Source organism: Trematomus bernacchii, unplaced genomic scaffold (genome assembly GCF_902827165.1).
Source record: "Trematomus bernacchii unplaced genomic scaffold, fTreBer1.1, whole genome shotgun sequence".
NCBI lineage: Eukaryota > Metazoa > Chordata > Actinopteri > Perciformes > Nototheniidae > Trematomus > Trematomus bernacchii.
This window is the reverse complement of record NW_022987714.1, coordinates 10851224-10867314: the sequence shown is the minus strand read 5'-3', so window position 1 is coordinate 10867314 and position 16091 is coordinate 10851224. Positions and strand designations below refer to the sequence as shown.

The following is a 16091-nucleotide window of genomic DNA, read 5'->3' as shown; positions in this document are numbered from 1 at the left end:
CAAATGACAGTACAATTGACCATTGACACGTCTACCCTACTTTTATAATTTTCTAATCATAAATCTAATCGATAGATTTATGATTAGCATAAGTTTGTTCATGATGGCTCATGTCAGTGATAGTGATGACATCGTTGCCAAATTATTAACCGAGTCATTTTCAAGATTGAGTTACAATGATAAACTGGAGTGGCAAAGGATCATCTGCATGACCCGCCATCAAGTGCTTCATCCAAAAGGACGGGAGGATGGACTTTGTGTTTAAGTGATTTGATCATCAAAACTAGGCCTAAGTCATTTTCAATGTGGGCCGCCGTGCCGACTTAATTCATTTGTAATTGTTAGTTGGCTGTGGGTGCCCTGTCATGATAGGTGTTTATATAAATGGTGTTGTTTTATGTGGTAGAGGGTCGCTGTCATTGATGCGTTTTGATATTCCGCTGAAGTATACGCTGTGACGTAATAACTCTTATTTTTTTCTCCGAGGGCCCAGGTATAAAAGTCACGGCTCGCCACTGACATTAGCAAAGGCTTGTTTCATTCAAGTGCCCCATACACAATGACATTGTAGCAGTGAGTCAGCATGACATTTCAAGGACGCCTGAAACTAAGCTGCTAAATGGAATTCAAACATTAACTTTATCATTTACACCAGTGGCTTATAAGGCTTATTGTGAGATAAACACTTTCCAGCACATGCTTTGCCTGAGAAAAAGTTCAAGACTGGCTCAGGCTTCAGGATCTCCACCGTGTAGCCACTAAATAAAACAGGGCAGAGTAAAATAAAGAGATGGTTGTATGAATAATGGAAACTGAATACATGTGAGAAGACCTACACAAGCATAAAAGAAGAGAGGTCCAATATTTCACTCATGTAGTCAAACAAAAAGAGGATGTTTCTAAAAGATTTTCTGGCTGTGGCTTATTTTTATAAAGTGACCCGCAATGCAGCACTGAAGAAACAAATGCCAAACGGGTTAACCAGAGGATGTTGACGAAGACGCCGGGGCTACTCTGAGGTCGTTCTCCGCTGTTGCTCTCAGCATGCAACCTGAACATACAAGAAAATAAAAGCACGGGTCTTTGATGTGCTGGAAGGATGACAACAGTACAGCTGTCTCCTCTGAGCTGTGAGTGAGGCCACGTAACATGGGAGACTTCTCCGTTGTTTGTGTCTAGTTAGTGAAGCTCTGCTGAGATCAAAGGCTCAGGGAAGCTTTAATTAGAGGGCGAGCCGTGTCTCGGGTCTCTAAAGAAACGGAACCTCCCATCAGTCTGCACAATGTCACCTGGATCCACTGGGAAACTGCATTACAAACTTTAAAAGGGACAGCTATCATACAAAGTGGTTAGACTTTGGATATTCCACAGCAATAATGACGCAGACATGAATATAGTAGAAAAAGCACTTAAATCATATGAAGAGGTTGATACTTGTCCAGTGTAGGGATACAATCCTGCCTTTATTTGGAGTCATTAGGTCACAAATCATGGAAGAGTTCAAATTAAAGAGCTGCTGATTTTTTTATGAAGATTATCGTATAGAAGGTTTCCTACTTGGCCCTGATGATTGTGAGGACGTTTTGAAAGCAGGATACCATTATAATCATCAAAGTGTTTTGAGTCGGGGGAGGCAACAATTGTAGCTTCTGAAAAATGACTGTCTGTTTCAAATTTTGCCTCATAAGCATTTAAACACTATCAAAAGGAAATGACTGCTGTAGCTTCCTGTTTGTGTGTTGGGGGTATGTTTGAGTATGCAAAGACCACGCCCCCTTACAATCAGATCAAACCACTAACATCAAGGGATGTTAATAACTTCAAGAACCAAAAAGGAGCCTCACTTTTTTTTTTTATCTGGAGGATACATGGTCAGGTTTTTCTGTAAAGTGGAGCAACAAATACAGAAAAAAGAAAGAAAGAGTGGGAACAGAGGTAGAGAAAAGTCGCACAAGCTTTAACTGACACAAAGGCACTCCTCTGAAGAGAGGCCACTTTGTAATTTTGGCCTGTGGTGAGTTCATGTGACTCCTGCAGCATAGGAGCTCATAATCTTCTAGGGAGTTGTCGTCTTTGTGGTGAAAAAAGGCAGCAGAGGCCCAGTTTCAGCCATGAAGCCACAGTCCCTCAGACGGGGGGAGTGGAGGCATACTGATCTGAAACTGTGGTGACCGAGGCTCCCCCGCATTACTCTAATTCACAAAACTCCACCACAGGAGCCTGACTTTCATCCCATCAAACGCAGAGATTATTATTATATACTGTTAGTTTCCTGTCATGCAACTATATATACTCTACTGTCAAATGAATACGTTAATTGAAAGTGAAAGAGTGTTTATGTCACATGAGTGACTGGAGACACAGCTGCCCCGTCTGACCGCCGTGAAAAATCTGGACTGTGTTAGCGGTGGGGTCCAACTTTTGTTTTGTTGATCAAAGGAGTATCACATCTGACCTCTTCTAGTAGAAATCAAACATCAGTACAGTAGAAAGTACAACAAAAATGAATAAGAACGAGTGAGGGAAGAATGAAGCGAAAGGAGGCCTAAGGGGCATACAAGTGCCAGGAAAATGGTGAGTGAGACGTACATGAGGGCAGCAGGCTACGTTTGAACACATTCAATCAGAACGTGTTCCAATATGTGAACAAAGTAACCACAGTAACATTAAACTTGGTACAAAGAAGGTGCTGTATTTTCTTTCCAATTTCTTTCTGTGCAAAATGGTTTTTGTCAGCTATTTCATTCCAAATATAGTCCCATTTCTTTTCAGTCTGTTACATATTTGGGATTCCCTTTCAACCTATACATCTAAAACCCTCTATATGGGTACCACAAAAACAACTCTATATGTTCGACCATTTTGGAAGAAAAAAACGTAAAGATTACATCAAACCTAAATTGACACAACAAGATCAAAACATGTCAGATTGAGAAGATATTTTTCATGAATTGTATGACCAAATGTGACCAAAAGCACCCTATTTAGAAGTTTCCAGACAATCCTGTTTAGCAATAGTGTGATCAAAGCCGAAGTGTTGTCCTCACCTTCTTGAGTAGCCGTGTGGAGTCCTCGCTGATCTGCATGAACCTCATGATGACGTTGTTGAGGTAGATGTCGCTCAGCGTGGCGTGGTCCTTACTCTCCCTCCTCACCTGGTTCAGCAGCAGGTACCAACAGTTGACCGGGGACAGCAGGTTCTGGTCTTTCCTGAATAAACCAGGGAAACAGTCGAGTGTCAGATCAGCTGTCTAAAATAACACATGTGGAAAAGTAATATCCTGGTGTCATTTAATACATGTTACAAAATAGGAAAAGGAAGGATGTATGGAAGAATTGTTTATATGGAATGCTTTGATGACTCAGCATGTTCCCGTTTGTTAGGTCACACGTGTAGAGCATTAATTAACACATGGGTTCATAGACTGAAATCCAAAGCAATATCAATTGTGTGTGTTTATAGTTTGTATCAGTGCATTTCAACATTTTCCTGTGTGTCTGTATCGATGTCAATGTCTCAGCCCCAATTTCTTTAGACAATATTTGTCATTTTAACAAGCAGACAGTGGCAGTTCCTCGACTAGTTCTCACCCGGATCTGGTACAAAAGCAGAAGGGAGATGCGTCACAGGTCTCCCTTGGGGTTAAATGTCCCATATACTGCTGGTTCCGGGCCTAATAAAGCTCCCTGTGACACGGACTACCCAGTTGAGCTGGAAACACTTTGTATCTGTGACATTTCTAGGGCAGAGCTCTCCCAATGCTCTTAGCCAAGCCGACTTCATACAAACCAGGGAAGAGTGCGCCACAGGCTTTAAATACACTTAGTGGAGTGACGTTGAAGAAGCCAGTATGTATTTTAAGTGAAGTTGAAAAGTAGAAACACGCATGAACTGTGACAGCAGAAGACAGACAAGCGAGGAAAGAGAAGTCACAGCAAAGGGAAAAGATTGTGATCTTGAGTGAAGAAAAGAGTGAAATAGTGGAGGCTGAGAGCTGTTTCCTGTGCTGTGTGCCGGCTGCTTCCACGCTAACTGTAGGACATTGTCCAGGCCAGAGCAGGCAGGGGCCCTGCATAAGCACTGGCCTGCAGGCTGACTTCCTCTGGGTTAACCTGTAACATTCCTCCTCCCTGCTAACAGCAGCACAGAATATGAATGTGTAGATTCTAAGGTTGGGTCTGGGGGTCAAGCATGGCAGGAACCATATGTAGACTCGCCTCTGCTCTCCAGTCACGGTGTCAGTTTGTTAGACAGCTAGCACTTGTCATCACAACAGGTGAAACTCTGCACTTACCGTTAGGTGACCTAGCCTTGAACTAGCATCCACCTCTGGCTCAACATCTGCTGCAAGAGCAGAAAACAAAGCATTTCCCTAAATTAATAACTCACACAAACATTCCAACCAGCTGAAATGTTTCCCGAGTCTCTGCGAAAACAGGAAGCAAACTTCATTTGATAAAGGCAGAGCCAAACACGCTGACATGGAAAACATCCGAGAGCACAGTGAAAGAAAATAAGAGATTCAGTTAAACGATGAGTGGTGTATTGATGCCACATGCCTGGGCTAAAGGACATGTGCAAAGTAAGAGAGAGCTAGAAAAAGAGAAAAATAAATGTAGCCGTCCCAGAGCTAGCAGCAAAACCGCCGGACACTGCATCGCACACACACTCACACGCTGTCAAAGAGCAATTACCATAAATCCTTTCTGCATTATGTATCAGCAGAGTGCAATACTGCCAATCTAGATACACGAGGACAGCACGTGTGTGTGCATGTGTACGCTCTTTAATAATTCATGCTCACTTTTGCGTGTGCAGAGGAGGCATAATGTCCAAGTGGCCACTGAGATGAAGCTGGACATCGCACAGCATGAGCCCCTACAAAAGTTAATGAAACAACCTCCAAGCATAGCTATCTCACGATCCATCTGTGAACATGTTGTGGAGAAATATAGATAATATGAAGATAATGGGATGTAAAACCGCTCAAGTAATGGCAGGTTTAGCTAGAGGACTTTTAGTCAGTACTTGAATTGCCTTCTTTACTTTGCTTTATCCAACCTTATAGCTCAAAGCACAGCAGGATTCCTCATCAACAATACATGCACACATTAGACATTAAACCAATTATAGCACTATTCCTTTACAAGTCATTTCAAACGATTAAACAAAACAAAAATCTGCCACACAGAGCAGTTAGCCAACTGAACTCTAGGGGAGGACTTTGAAATACCAAAGCCCTCCCACAAATACATCAACAGTTGTCAAAGTTGTATGCGTGTTATTGGGCTGATTTACTAAATGAAACTTCTGTAATGAAGAGAGGACAGAAAAAAGGGGAGGGGACTGACACGGGCTGTGGCGACAAAATGACCTCTCGGGTTGCTTACTCTACATAATGGCAGGAAAATCTCTCAATGTCATCGTTTCCCCCTCAGCCAGGGGAGGAAGTGGGTCAGACAAACACAGACAGATAGGCGTGCCCCAGAAGGCCTGCAACACAGGTAAGGAAGTGGAAACTAATGTCCAGGACAGGCAGGGAGGGGGGGGTGTGAGTATAAAAAAAAAAAGCTCATTAGCAACTCACTGGCTACTATCAACGTGTGGTAATGTGGGTTCTGTCTATTCATGCAGTCTAAGTCCAGGAGTCCCAGAGTGAACATCAACAAACCCTCATACAGTAGCAGGACGCCGACAATGAGGGATCATTACCACTTCAGTATGCAGGGTATTGAAACAGGAGCCCATATCAACATCAGACGGAAAATGGCAAAGTCCTCCAGTGCCAAACTGATAACATCTTTCATTAATGAACTGCAGCGGCAGCTTTCATACTGCAGCACAGTGACTGGCTTCACCAGAATGATCACTGTAAGTCCGAATTGGAACAAGGCTATCATGAAAAAGAAGGGTGGAGTTTGAATTTGAAGAAGCATGCAACAGGGCGCAACAGCCTAATTAAAAAGTCTAGTTATCTACAGAACAAACCGTCCTGTAGATAACAAATGATAAACTTTGTCCGACTTTATTCTTTGCATCTCAAGCTGAATAGGCGGCGGATGGAACCGTCTGAAGAAGTATGCAGCCGCAGCATGTTCTACACCTTCTTTTTATCCTCAGACAAAGAGAGGAAGTCCCTTAACCAGACACTTCATTCTGGATAAAAGCTGCCTATTTAAGATGATCCCAGCTGTGGCTTTTGCATTATAAATAATTCAATGATTTCCCTTCTCATCATCTCCACGTCCCTCCCTGAACAAACTTTGCATAATACTGTATCAGGCTGTGTGCATGGGCATGTGTTTTAAAAAAAGCGAGAAAGATAGAGGAGAATGTTTGCCCATACTTGTTCGTGTGTGTGTGTGTGTGTGTGTGTGTGTGTGTGTGTGTGTGTGTGTGTGTGTGTGTGTTCTGCAAACAGCCATTGGAACATTAATGGACGGGGCAGTGAATGGCTCTCCCACAGACTGCCGCTCTAGGCTGCACACAGTAATCGTGGTCTGTTGTTTTTGTTTTCTTACAGAAAGGGAAAAAGGAGAGAAGAGTAGAATTTATTTCCCGCCATTAACAGCCATTTATATTTTTAACCCATTGATATTTCTTCCAAAATCACTAGCGATCATACTCTTTTCTGCTGGAGCGTTGCCTTACCAACTGGAAGCTATAAGCTCAAACATACGTGTACATGTTGACACTATATTCATGTTGAACAGCATGTGTTATACAAGCTTTTTAACACCTATGTGGAGACTATGATTTTTAGCATGTAAAGCAAACCTGCAGCTGCTTCTTAGTGTTGCAAGGACATTTAATAAAATGACAGGCAGTAATGTATTATTTTTACAATCATAAAAACCTAGAGGAGCTACACCAACCATTCAGAAACAAACAAATACTATTTATTGTAAAGAAGGACATTTATTTTTCAGTTAGCTATTTTCACAGACCAACACTCTGGATTGGACTCTGTTTTTATATGCGTGTTCATTCGCTCTTAATTTCTCTGTTTACAAGTGCAATGAAATGAAATTAAAATATGTGTATGCAGAACAACAGCTCAACAGTGAGCACTTTAGCAGAAGAAAGATGTATGCCTCTGCAGAAGTGAGCAGAGGCATTTCATCCTCCCACAGTTGGCACAACATCTGAAACTTCTGAACAACACTTCTCTCTCTGGAAGAAAAACTCCTACTGTGCCAAAACTTCAAAAGTGCAATAGTACCTCCATTGTCAGCTACTTACGGCTAACGGCTACAGCTAACTAGCTTTCCTCCTGTCGATTTCAGTATGGTTGTGTATTGTTTAAGATGTCATATTATAGTCAGTTATCTTGAGCGCTCCAAAACCTACAGTTCAAATGGTTCCTGCTGTGGTGATAAAAGTATCATCACGATTTCAGAAATGTGGCTTCAACCTGCTTACCCAGTATCCTTTTGGTTGGGAAGTCATCCCTAACAGAGGTTGCCACTTGCTTCAGTGTAACAACAAACTAAAGTTAACACATTGTGTATATTAATGCAGTCTTAACTGTTTGAATGCCATCTTGTCAACTTGTCCCCACATCAGTTATGTAAACCCGATTAACGCATGCAGCACCACTGACAGCTTTAGCAGTGGCCCCCTTTTGAATGCAGCTTGAATAGACCAATTACCCACAGATCTAGGGGGTCATTTTAATGCTACTTAAGCATTTTGCAGCTCCGCCTAGCTGACCTGTCAAATGACTATTGGCTTAATGCTACAGACGGAATGAAAAGTCATTTTTTCACACCACATGTATGTCCAATGAAAGCAACCTAGAGAATGTGGAGAGCATAAAAGCCTTACTGTACGTGTAGTGTTTATGCGAATACAAAAATACAGGCTCAATGATTAAAACCCACAGGAAGGTCTTTAATTTTATTCAGACATCTTGTATTTACTTAAAAGATATGCTCCTAGGCACTTGCCAAACGTTCACCCTGTGAATGAAGTGACCGGACTGTGCATCACGCGATGAAACCACAGAGCGCCATAGCAGAGTCGCCTGTCAGACATGGGCACACACAGCTGCTAGAGCCATTGCAGCTTCAGACAGAGAGCACTCGCTATTTGCAGACGGCGAAGACAAACATGGGTTTTATTTCCGTTCTCACCGCGGGTTCAAACAATATGCTAATGTCTGCTTTTTCCATGAGCAGAGTGTAATAAGGCCAACAACTACAGCAGACTTAACTGTGTCAAGATCTTTAAAAAGGCTCCCAGTCAAACTGTGATGCACGGTAACAAGATAGAGGGAGAGAGGTGGAGAGGCAGGGAGACAAGCTTCCTGTAAACATGATGAAGAATCACAATTCGTTCGATTTTTTACATGTTCCTCAGCCAGGTTAACTGTATAATACGAAGACAAATCAAATTCTATATTAAGTTTCTTCTTCCAGTTCTCTTGTACCTGCTTTAATGACACATATTTATTTTATTTACAAGTTTTGAGGGCTATCCAAACAACATTTCCTTTTATAATTGGCCCAAATATGTTTGAAAAATAAAGATTAACCCTTCACATATACATATTTAATTGCGTAATTTGTTATTCTTTAAACATATTTAAAATAGAGATCATAGATACAAAAATAGAAACAGGCAGTAATGTAATTATTGCATAATATATAATAGTTTTGTCAAGAATGTATTTGGTGAGGTAAAGATAGGACTATGAATTTAATTTATGAATTAAGCCACTAGAATTTCTGAGGATATGCTTGGAAAAAAAACATGTTTAGATTAAAAATAAGTGTCACCGGTGAACTGATTTTCTATCCTCATTTGACCTGCTTTGAATATATAATGAAGATTGATATAGCTCATCAGCATAATAATCCCATCAGAAAAAAGAGATGATATCAACATTACAAAATGAAATTCAGTACGACTTCCATCTGGCCGCCACAATAAAACAGCTTTTCTTCTAGATATTAGGCAAGCGGGCTAAGAATGACAATCATTTGGACTCACAAAGTGTATTCTGCGCCCCATAAATAAACCCAGATGACAGACTCAAATTGAGAACAAACACTAAGACAGCGTTTCCTCACTTGTACTGCTGGTGATCCTTGGTGCTGCGAGTCTTTGCCATGAAGCGTTCGGCCAGTTTCTCCAGGTTTCTGGAGTACTCCATCTCAATCTCTGACTTCTTCCTGAAGAAGTCCTGCAGGTCCTGCAGCAGCTGGACCCGCATCTCCGTCTGCTGGTCCAGACATTTCTGCTGCTCCACCAACTGAGCCCGGATCTCTGAGGAGAACAAGAGAACAAATAGATTAGGATGGAGCCAAAATCTGAAGACTAGAAATATGGTGTTTTCCGACAGAGCTTTGCTTTGCTTGGAAACCTTTTTTTAAAACCAATCATAGGTGCTGTATATAAGAGCAAGACTTTCATGTTTTCATTTGGACAACTCATGGAGAAACTAGAAGCATTTACATTTGGCTGCTTTCATCAGTAATATTTGGTAAACTACTTTTCAAATAAGATTTAACAAGCATGCAAACTTATGCAGCTGAAATCTACCAAAACATGTAAGATAAAGAATCAGCAAAGGCCTATTACAGCACGGCATACACTGATCAGTGAAAAACAACCGCCTGATGAAGCTTATTATCCGTTCGTTATGGGTCTGAATGCTAAGAGATGTGAGGATGGCAAAACTGGTCTCAGGTGTTTCATTAGGGCTGAATATCTTTAGGATGAATTACACACACACACACACACACACACACACACATCCTCATCAGTGTCTTTGAATGAAATCCCAAGCCACTTATGAAAGCAGAGGGGTGACAGCAGGCCTCACTAAAACAAGTTGTATGTGCAGGTAAATTACCCTCTGAGGTCCTTTCTGAGGAATCACACCTGTCAGAGCGACTCTCATTTAAATGTACAGCCTGCAATGACAACTGGGAACCAACACACACACACACACACACACACACACACACACACACACACACACACACACACACAAATTGTTTCCTCTGTGTGTCCTCTCAGGCCAGGGCCACCATGTATAATGGATTCCTCCTAATGGAAGGCGGCTGGGGCCAGACATCTTCAGCAGAGGAAGCAGATTAATGAGGTGATTTAGAGCCACCAACAGAGAGGGCACAGATCCATCCCTCATACCAGAGTTAAAGAACAATAAGGCTGCAACATGCCTTCACAAACGGTTTGTACAACTCACACGACAATGCACCATTATAAAAAAAGTTGAAGCCTGCAAGGTCTTACTGAATGTTCCTTGGCGCACTGACAAAATATTAAAAATAACGGTAATAAGATCAGTTGATGAGGAGAATTTTTTCAGGGCACAGTTTAATGTGCATTGTATTGTTCCCACTTACAGTTGATGTGGTAATACAATTGCAAATACTGATATGTAAAGGTCCAGTGCTCAATAGAGGGTATGCCAACCTTTCAGAAAAGATTCAAACATCAACAAAGTATTCCGATATGCGTGTATTGGTTTTTGTAGGCATTGATCACTTTCTTAAAAGGTCACCTATCGTGCTATTTTTAGGCAATGGCATAGGTCTCAGATATATAAAAATATATAAAAAACATGTCTATGGAGTGTTTTGCTCAAAATTCCAAACAGATCACCCATTCTAGCCATGCCTCATATCCCTCTATTTCACTTCCTGTTTTAAAAGTGCTGATTTTATGTATAAAGCTTTAAAAAAGAGGGGCGGAGCTTATGCTTGCTCATGCGGGAGATTCTACCGGCAGATACTGCGGTGATGAAACGCCATATCATGGATTATCAATGATTATTTCTGAAACAGTATGGAGCTCAAAGGCTTTCTCTCTTGCTGGTTATACCACAAGGTGCGTTCCTTTTTATTTCCTGCTTCTTCACACACATGCTCTGTGCAGTTGCTCAGTTTTTGGGATTTTGCGTTCACACCAAAAATATCTGGAACTAGAACCTAGTTTTTGCGAACTTTTTCATCCCCAGATAGGGGGAGAAAAAGGTTTCAATTTTTGAGTGGCTGGGCGAATTGCAAACCACGCCCCTGTGAAGCAGCCATTTTGATTTACTAGGACAGTTCCGGGACTAAAGAATTTGGCGGGACTAAGTACTGGGAACTAAGTACGGCAAAGTACTTGGTGTGAAAGTGGCTTTTGTATCAGTTTTGCTATTAGTTTGTCATCATTTTGTCCAGTAAAGTGTCTTTCAGTCCCTGGCAGGGAGATTCAATTGCTCACATACATTATTTGTTTGTTTTCGTGGCTAATAGACTGTAATTTGGGCAATGTTTCCTCCTTTCCTTCCTGTCTGTGCTGCTGTGTAGGGGTCTCTGTAATTGTGATTTACTGAAGTTATTGCAATGCTAGTAATCTCTTTTCAGGTGTATGATGACTGTGTACATCTCTGTTTGAGCTATAATGATAAAGGAAAACATATGATAACCTCAGATTTTGTAGTCAACCTAATTTGAACTAAACTGAACCAGAGCCAGGGGAACGACAACTGTAAACCGCATGCTTGGTCAATACTCCAGCCAACCTGCTGCTTAATGAATACTCTCATTAATATTAAAGTAAAGTGGACTGAAACAATGATAAGTATTTGACGAAACAATTAGACAGCTACAAATGCCTTTGTGAAAAAGCCAAGAGTTCCCTAAGAGCTTTTATGGGATGACATCAATAGTCCAGTATGTCAAGCTCTTTCCTGGCCAATCAACTGCTGACTCAATCAGAAAGCTTCCACTCAAAGAGGGGTGAGAGCTATATGGGCACACGTCCTTAATGAAGTAACCAAATAATGGGAAAGGCTCTGCTCTATTCATCAGTATAAGGTCTTGATAAATAACAATATACATTGGGACTGCTGTTGATTATTTCTTGCACTGCAAGTAGCTCCTTCCTTTTGACACTCGCAATGAAATAAAACACTACGAAAGAAACAAGGAACTGGGTCTAAGTGAAAAAAGAAACAATGAAGGCATTTCAGCAATACTCAATCAAAATACATGCTTATCACAGCAATTAAACATAAACACAGTGAACTAAAGACATCATTAACAATGACAAAGGGATTTGAATAGCAATAGCCTGACTTCAATTAAGAACTCAAAACTTTAACATCCAGAACACCAAAACTTGGAGACCACCAATGAGCACTGAGAAGGATGTTGGTTTTAAATAGGACTGCATTAAAGTCCACCAGGCATTTTTGATGAATGGGTAAACCTTGCAATTGCCTCCATCTCCAGAGGATGTGGGGATTAAAACAAAGCTACCATGGCACTGACACAAAGGAGTGTACTGGATCATTTAACACAATTACATTCATGACTGCGCACGGAAACTCATTAAATCATTCATTTTCCCAGTCAGACACCGGCTACTGAAGCTGTAGTGCGTAGGAATTAATGTTAAAATGTGACCACCTGTCAGAGGAAATTACATGTTTGCCGCTTCCTGAAACTTGGATGTGTTGTGAAAACTATTTAGTTCAAGAAAATTCAGCTGTGACAATATTCTCAAAACTCGATCATGGCCACAGTAAGTAAACCTGCAAAGACAAAAGGGTGTTATGGGTAACTGTATGTCACAGAATATCCGATACATAAATACACCTCCCACATCTCAACAGTGTGTCATGTGGAAAAGCACATAAAGCAAGCAGATTGGCTGATCCAAGCTCCTGTGGAACTATCCAGAAAAGTGTGGACAAAGTCATTATCACATGTAAAAAGGCACATATTTTAAACGAATATGTTCAGGAGAGCCAAACAGCTCCCTATGATCAAACGGATGCTTCATTTGCATCCCCTGCTGCAGGCATCATCAGCTGTCGGACTACTTTCTTACAGAACTCACAGCAACAACAGACACTTTAACCAATTAAATCCTACGTTTTTTCAAAGAAACATCATTTTTACTGTCATTGTGAGCGTTGCTCTACTGTTACATGGTGCATTCCTGTCGTTCTGAAGTCATTTGTATGGTAAACACGTGTGGAAGCCTGTGTGCTGAGGGATTTGGGGTGGAGGGGGGGTAGTGCGTAGAGGGGAGGCATCAAAGCCCTCTGTGATCCCTTTCAAACTGGGTAGCAGGGGAGATGAGAGCACCTGTGCACTGGGTTGAGAAATTGACACTAGGATATAGAAAGAAACAGTACTTTGTTGCCAAAACATATTAACCGACTGTCAGTCTTTTTCTCTCACCCTAAGCGTCTAGCTAGCAAACAAACAATCTACCAAAAATACACGAGTCAATAGCTGCTTACAGAATTAAATCAGGGCCTATGAAGTTGTCAGCAACAATTCCAGCTGACTGATGGACATCCAGTCAATGTGGCCCAATGCACACGATGTCGATATGGACAATGAGAGAGCGCTGTTGGCCTCTTTGTGTTGATCAGTCTGGACCAAAGCCCTTTTGTTTCTAATCTGGATGTCATCCAATTGCTTCTTTGGAGGCCACATTGCATACTTCCCATAACCCCATTCATGGCGACAAATATGTCCAAAGTTGCAGTTCAGCGTGGCTTCTGATTTGCCAGACAGGACTGTTCCATTGTCAAAGAAACTGCCTTGTAAGCAGGATTGGTACTGACCCACATTGTTGACCTCGAGAGAGAGTAACTGGGCTTCAGTAAAAACAACTCTCACAAAGAGAGGGAGACTTTTTAACTTTTTAACTCTGCAATATTTTCGCTCCTGGTGACCCAATTAACCTGACTATGAAACAATAAGCATTTGCTGAGTATTCCTTTTACCATATAAGACATAGAGATGAACTCAGATGTTCTTAAGTTTCTCCTAGTTGGTTACAGTCTCCACTAACGGCTATCTGGGACGAGCCGTACCACATCAGTCCCAGGGCTGCATCTCCATGTGCAGAGTGGCTCATCAGCAGCACCTGAAATAGCAGCTGAGGCCTGGGGAGGGACGATGCGAGGGGCTGCCTGGCCCCACCATCTGCTTCAGATCTTGGGTTTGGGAATGTTGGAGTTGTCCATTCCTTTTTCTAGAGGCTGGATACTATACAGGATAAATACCATCAGGGGCAATTACGAAATGGCCGATCAGTTTTTAACGGAGCACAAGCTTCTAATTACAGCTGGAGTGGGATCACATGCCAGAAGGAGCGGAGCATCCACAGAACGCTTTCCTCTGACATTTTTTGAGTACTCTCATAATCCAACAAGGCTCTACTGCCATAGCTAATTATAGCGGGGTAATCATTCGTGTTCTCGCTTCTTTGATAAATGCATGCCATATGGCAAAGATTATACAAAAAGTAGTTTCATCCAATTGGCCTAAAAAATAGGCCTACCACATTGCTAATTTCCACTGAGCATGACTCACTAAACACTCCATTGGTTTTTATGATGAGTCTTGAAGTGACTGGGAATCTGTTGTTTGGTCTGGTTTACCTACTAATGCCTGTACACAGGGGCTTTTTCCTAAACATATATACTCATTATCTTTTTTCTGTTTTATAAAAGAATGTCCTAAGCTAAATGTCAATCAACGGTTAATTACAATTATATTAAGAGAAGAAAGGCAGGAATGGTTGTAGATAGGAATGTGTGAGATAATAAGTTGGACTTAAGCCTATGGCAGCATGTGGGCATACACCTTAGCCAATGAAGCTCCCAACACAATCTAGGGCTGCTCGATTATAACAAAAATCATAATCACGATTATTTTTGGTCAATATTGATATCACGATTATTAAATACGATTATTCATTGACTTTGAAAACATCCATTTATTGAAATAAAATAAAAAATAAAAAATAATAATTTGAACAGTATGTTTTTGACAGTTGATTACCCTGAACTTTAAGTATAATTCAACTGAAAAACCAATAAGAAAATACATTTATATCTACATTTAAATAAATAATATCAAAATAATAAACATCAACAAATATTTTGGAGCGCACTTCCACAACTTACTAAACATATATAAATATGATAACTAATGTCACTCACAACCTGTAATGTTTAATTATACTGCTACACGCAGTACACTTATTTTGGTAACCCCTTATCCGGGCAGGATGTATAACGCAAAACAAATTGAGAGCATCATTGCAAAAGGGAATGCAGCAAAATAATCGTTTTATTTCGATTACACTGTTTTCGTAATTGTTGCAAGCCAAAATCGTAATCGAGATTAAAATACGATGAATTGCACAGCCCTAACACAATCCATGCAGTGTTCAAAAGATTCCCACTGATGTAAACTGATGAGGCTCATTCTTCAGCATTCCCAGATGTAAAATACACTTCTGTAAGCACTCTGAACCTCCCTCTACCATCTCACGTCTACTCTCTCCACCTGAAGCTCTCTCTGCCTTCTCTTCCCACTCAGTTAACGAGAGGCAGATGGATGTGAAGTAAAGGCCCGCTGGGTGACTCTTTACCACCACTGTTCTACTGATCTGCCAAGGAGTGTTTTATCACCAAGGCATGGCCTGCCAGGCCCTGGACCAGATGGGGAGACACTTGAGAGACTGCTACAACAAGCACTGACAAGTGTCCTGTGACCGATAGAGGTAGAGACTTTGGCTTTTAAGTTAGACTACTTGTGAAAGACCAGACAGAATCTTAAAACACAACTACTCTTGAACATTAGCATTTGAAAATATCCTTACATTTACCAAAGGTATACAGAGCATATTTTGGACCCAGTCCTTTTTTACGTTGCACTTGTGGGTTTAAGAATTAAATTAGTAAGGAAAACATCATTTCTATATTCTATCTTTTGCTTTATCATGCCTTGGTATTAGATTGTGTTGCTTATTGACAAAAATAACGCCTGATCAATAATCATCAATCAGAACTGTTCATGAAACATAAAAAAAACATTCAGTCAAAACCCTTAGCAAATGTTGGACTGTATGCTAACAGTATATTCGTAGCTAGGAATGGGAATTGATCTGATTTTATTGGTAGCAATGCTATTATTGATTTTGTTAATCATTCCCATTCTTTATGGATTTCCTTATTGATTCCTGATCTTTGTGGAAAAATGGGTTTCAGCCTCAAACCACGGATTCATTATCTCTGAACACAAAGTAGAAACGGATC

The 16091-nt window shown here is 40.9% G+C and overlaps 1 protein-coding gene across 1 annotated transcript in view; it reads right to left on the bottom strand.

Moving 5' to 3' along the window:
* The window catches only part of srgap1a (SLIT-ROBO Rho GTPase activating protein 1a), an 84801-nt gene that overhangs the window by 44699 nt on the left and 24011 nt on the right, over window positions 1-16091 (bottom strand). The window contains 2 exon segments of the mRNA XM_034141260.1: window positions 3048-3210; window positions 9076-9271. Coding sequence (XP_033997151.1) covers window positions 3048-3210; window positions 9076-9271 — 359 coding nt within the window.